Below are 5,464 nucleotides of genomic sequence, written 5' to 3'. Positions count from 1 at the left end.
TGGTGCTGTGTGATATAATAATACATTGAATAAGCCCCACAACAATACCAATATATAATTAATTAGTTCTGAAAGTGCTTCCCAACATAAGTATATGCTCTCTCAGAACATCTATAAGCATTTCGAAGGTTGAATTTAAAGCACTTCATATAAGAATTGACTTTATATCACTATAATCTTCACATCTACCAGCCAAGATTCATCAAGCAGGTATAACAACTTCAGGTTAAGTAAGCTGTAGATAATAAGACTTCTGAAGCTCAAGGTCATACACAGGAAAAGAAAAATCTGTAATAGGTAAATATTACAAATTACAAATTAATAGATTATTGAAGAACTATTCAAGTATATATTTTTAACTTATGCGGTATTCCCTAGCTCAAATTTTATAGCTGTCATTTTAAGATTGATTAATCCTCACCAGAATGACATAAAGAATACTTACAATGTCACATTCTTTTGAACAATTTATCATTGTGAAATTCAGAGTGTGAAAGCCTGTAAGGTTATCTTTTTCTTCCAGACACTCTATTGTATGACAAAAGTCCCCTTCCAAATACTTTATCATAGATTGGCCAGGATTCAATACTGATACTTCTTGAAATACACACACATCATCTTTTTCTAAGAAAAGAAAAACAGTCAACAAAAAGTACAATATTGAGGTTTTAATTAATCATTTAATGGGATTTTTATTTAAATCTATGTTTTCATTGTGATGGGCAATTTTTCCAAAACCAAAATAGACCTTCATCTTTACATGTTGTTAATAACTCAAGAGTTTATTTAATAATGTGGCATATTTATTCCTTAACATATAACAAGAAATTGATCTGTAAACTCAACTGCTATTCACTGATTGAACTTCCTCCAGAAGCTATATTTTATAGTAGATTCCAGAATTTTAGACATACAAGATTGTCAAATTACTTGTTGTTCCCTCTTCCAGAAACATAACATGATAATTTTGGGGAGTGAATATAGATGGAGGCAAAATCTAAATTAATAATAGTATATCTCTTCATGATGGGATTCTGTAACATTTAATGTTCTTTAATTGTTATTTTGAGAATAAATTTTTTTGTGTGTTGCAAAATAAATAGTCATGTAAATCATACTTCATGATGAAGGCAACTGATACAATGTGCCATCATACCAGTAACAGTGGCACGTTAGGGCACGCTAGATAGTGATGAAGAAATCAGATCAGAAAATCTTTGTGCCTCACCAACATGGAAATTAAGCCTTCTCGCATATAAAAATACAAGTTTCAAACTCTTGGACAGAAATGTTATTTTCCATTAACCTATTAATACTTAATATGAAGTTCTGTTATTTCATAGAAAAGCCAGCTCTCTGCTTTGCAGTGTTAACATCCTATATAATAAAAGTCCAGCGACCGAATGGCAGAACGACCAGAACGACTGGTCAACCAGTCACTATGAGGCGCACTGACTACCAGAGAGCAGAGGCTCAATGCAGGACCTGCCCCCTGGTGGTCATTGTGTTCCCACTGTGGGAGCAGCTGCTCAGAGGGTGGGTCCACAGCCGCCCAGCTGACCCGGATGAGTGGTGCTCCTACAGTGGGCTGATCCCTGCAGGCTATCCCCTCACACACCACTGCATGAATCCCATGCATTGGGCCTCTAGTCAATAATAATATAACAGTGAGAAAAAATAAATCTGTCACTTACAGATGTCTATTTTTTAAAGTTAAGTATACTGTATATAAACCCTAGCACCAACTTTACATACAGTGATGCTTCTGAAAAACACTACTCACTTTTCTGCCCGATTATCAAATTTCTCAGAACATTTAGAAATATTACAGAAGAGGAAACTGAAATATAATAGTATTTATAATATTTTTATACTCAAAACTTGGCAAATGGCTTAAAATGTGTAATCCAATCAAAGAAAATTATTTGTAATTTATGAATAGTGAACAACATATACCAATACTATTCACTGGCATTTAAAAGTTATAAAAAATATAGTTACCACAGAGATACTGCACACATCCACAGTCACTCTGAAAGTTATGGTCTATTGTAGTAAATTCTCCCTATTAGAAAGATATTATTTTTATTATTATGTAACATTATATGGCTTTTTATATGACAACTGTAAGAAACAGACAAAATAATATTTAATGAGTTGCCTACCATACAGTCAGACACATAGCAGGTGCATAATAAATATTTGATGGTGAACAGTCTTGGATTAACCTGGTGGTCATTTAAGTAACAGGGGTGGGCAAACTTTTTGACTCGAGGGCCACAATGGGTTCTTAAACTGGACCGGAGGGCCGGAACAAAAGCATGGATGGAGTGTTTGTGTGGACTAATATAAATTCAAAGTAAACATCATTACATAAAAGGGTACGGTCTTTTTTTTTCAATAGTTTCATTCATTTCAAACGGGCCGGATGCAGCCCACAGGCCGTAGTTTGCCCACGGCTGAATTAGTAGCTCAGGGGGAAAAAAATCACAATGAACAATGTGAGCATGGGTCACTTAATCTCCATGAACTTTAGTTTGCTTATCTATTAAATGAGTGAAGGCAGATAAGATGATCTTTATGATCTGTCCTATCTGTAAAATATTGTTTGATTCTAAGCTTCTAGTGCAGCAGTTCTCAACCTGTGGGTCGTGGCCCCTTTGGGGGTTGAACGACCCTTTCACAGGGGTCGCCTAAGACCATCGGAAAACACATATATAATTACATATTGTTTTTGTGATTAATCACTATGCTTTAATTATGTTCAATTTGTAACAATGAAATTGGGGGTCACCACAACATGAGGAACTGTATTAAAGGGTCGCGGCCTGAGGAAGGTTGAGAACCACTGTTCTAGTGGGTAATCAGATTAAGAAAATGTTTGTTGCCCTAGCCAGTTTGGCTCCGTGGATAGGGCATTGGCCTGCAGACTGAAGGGTCCCAGGTTTGATTTTGGTCAAGGGCACATGCCGGGTTTGGGCTCACCCACAGTAGAGAGCATGCAGGAGGCAGCCAATCAATGATTCTCTCTCATCATTGATGTTTCTATCTCTCCATCTCCCTTCTCCTCTGAAATCAATAAAAATATATTTTTAAATTAAAAAACAAAAACAACAACAATGTTTGCTAATCCTGGAAACTGTTTGATGGAAATGGTCTTGATCTGTTCTGTAGGAGTTGTCCAGGTTCTGATGTCTGCATCTGAGCAAGGCTGCTATAGTAAGGAGGCAGGGGCAGAAGAGTATAATATAGTGCTTAATGACACAGACTCAAGAACAAGACTGCCCGTGTGCTGATCTTGCTCTGCTACTTACTAGATGTGTGTTATAGGAGGGAAGGTTACTTAGCCAGACTGCTCCTCACTCCATTTGTAAATTGGGGATAATAATACTGCCTGGCCTTTGGGATTGTTGAGAGAAATAAATGGGTCAATATACACTGAGTGGCCAGATTATGACCGGCCAGATTATTACGACCACCCCATCAGTACTTCATTGACACTTCCAAAAATACTGACTATTGAAAACTTCCTACGCAAATACTCTCAAGGTTTTATTATTATTATTATTATTATTATTGTTGTTTGCATAACTAATTCACTGCATTGTACTGAAGGGGGGTGGTCATAATAATCTGGCCACTCAGTGTATGTACAGAGCTTAGAATAGGGAAGGCACACAAAAAGTGTTGTGTAACCTTTAGCTGTAGTAAATTATTGTTATGACCAATACTCAAACTTGGCCCTATTAGGACGGGTTTAGATTCTTCTCAAGTGTAGGACCAGGCTTAAAGTTTTAAGAATTACATTTTAAGTATCAACTTTTCCTGGATACATTTAATTTTCATAAGATCAGTAATAAAATGAATTGATTCTTGACATAAGAAATGATTCAAATAAATTCATATATAAAAGTCACATTTCCCCATAAGCTAATAATATCCTACTCTTCATAGTGCTTTTACAAGTTGTAAAGTAGTTGCATAAATGTTAATTCAAATGAGGTTTTATGACTTTTAGTCATTACATAATTCTGATGAGATTGGAAATAAAATGTTAGAAATATGCAGTTAAAAATAATAAATTAAATTCTCTCACTGTATTAGCTACTCCTAAAGATTATATAAGGAAGTATTGGGTACATACTACCTCTTTTAAGTCACTTATCCATTGGTTTATTTAAAATATATTTTATTGATTTTTTACAGAGAGAAAGGGAGAGGGATAGAGAGTTAGAAACATCGATGAGAGAGAAGCATCGATCAGCTGCCTCCTGCACAGCCCCTAGTGGGGTTGTGCCTGCAACCAAGGTACATGCCCTTCACCGGAATCGAACCTGGGACCCTTCAGTCCCTAGGCCCTCTATCCAATGAGCCAAACCAGCTAGGGTTATCCATTTGTTTTTAATAATTGAATCCACAATGCCCAATGTGCCCTTGCAAGTTTAGGCTTAAATCTTCTGTTCTTTCCTTCTACATGTATTTCCTTTGGATCTTATCTACGTATTTGGTTACACTTTTATTTTCTAAGTACCCAATTTCACCAAGAGGAAATATCTCCTTAATTGTTCTACCAGTATGAACATAAAGGCTTTTTTTTTCTCCTTTAAAGTCTGTAGCAAAAGCACCATAATCTGTTTTCCCTTTTTGGCTTTATGACTAGTACTGCTATGAACATTCATATGAGCTTTTGTGTGGACATGTGCTTTCATTTCTCATGCGTATATATTTAGGAGTGGAATTGCTGGGTCATATGATAACTCTATATTGAACCTTTTCAGTAACTACCAGGCTATTTTCCAAAGCAGCTGTACCATTTTACAATCCCACATATGAAGGTTCCAATTTCTCCATTCTTACCCATATGTGTTAATATCTATCTTTTTAGGATAAAGTGGTATGTTACTATGGTTTTAAGTTGCATTTAACTGATAGCTAATGATGCCAGTTAAAGAATTTTCATGTTCTATTGGCCATTGTATATCTTTATTTTGGATAAATATCTAGGTGTATTCATACAATGAATATTATTTAACAGTAAAAAGGAATGAAGTACTGATACGTGGTACAGGATGAATGAGCATTAAAAATCTTATGCTAGGTGAAAGGAATTACAAAAGGCCACGTAACATATGATCCCATTTATATAAAATATCAAGAATAGGCAAATCTATAGAGATAAAAAGTAGGTTAGTGATTTCCTATGGCTGGGGAGTTTGGAGAAAAGTGTGGCTTGACTGCTAATAGGTAGTCTCTTTTGGGGGTGATAAAACTGTTCTAAAATTAATTGTGTTCATCATTGCACAATTCTATGAGTACACTAAACACTATTGAATTGTACACTTTAAATAACCAAACTGTATGATAATCCTATATAATAAAGAGCTGATATGCTAATTAGACCAAACAGCAGAATGACCTTCTGGACGACCTTCTGGACGACCATCCAGACAACCTTCCAGACAAA

General features: G+C 35.6%; 1 protein-coding gene across 1 annotated transcript in view; it reads right to left on the bottom strand.

Moving 5' to 3' along the window:
* The window catches only part of OTOGL (otogelin-like), a 170,800-nt gene that overhangs the window by 12,955 nt on the left and 152,381 nt on the right, over positions 1-5,464 (bottom strand). Inside the window, exons 49-50 of the mRNA XM_015571106.1 lie at positions 2,002-2,065; positions 446-624 (exon numbers count right to left, since the gene is read on the bottom strand). Coding sequence (XP_015426592.1) covers positions 446-624; positions 2,002-2,065 — 243 coding nt within the window. The remainder of the gene's footprint in view (positions 1-445; positions 625-2,001; positions 2,066-5,464) is intronic.

This window comes from Myotis davidii, unplaced genomic scaffold (genome assembly GCF_000327345.1).
Source record: "Myotis davidii unplaced genomic scaffold, ASM32734v1 scaffold26, whole genome shotgun sequence".
In the NCBI taxonomy this organism is placed as follows: domain Eukaryota; kingdom Metazoa; phylum Chordata; class Mammalia; order Chiroptera; family Vespertilionidae; genus Myotis; species Myotis davidii.
Note: the sequence above shows the minus strand (reverse complement) of the source record. Positions and strands in the feature narration are given on the sequence as shown.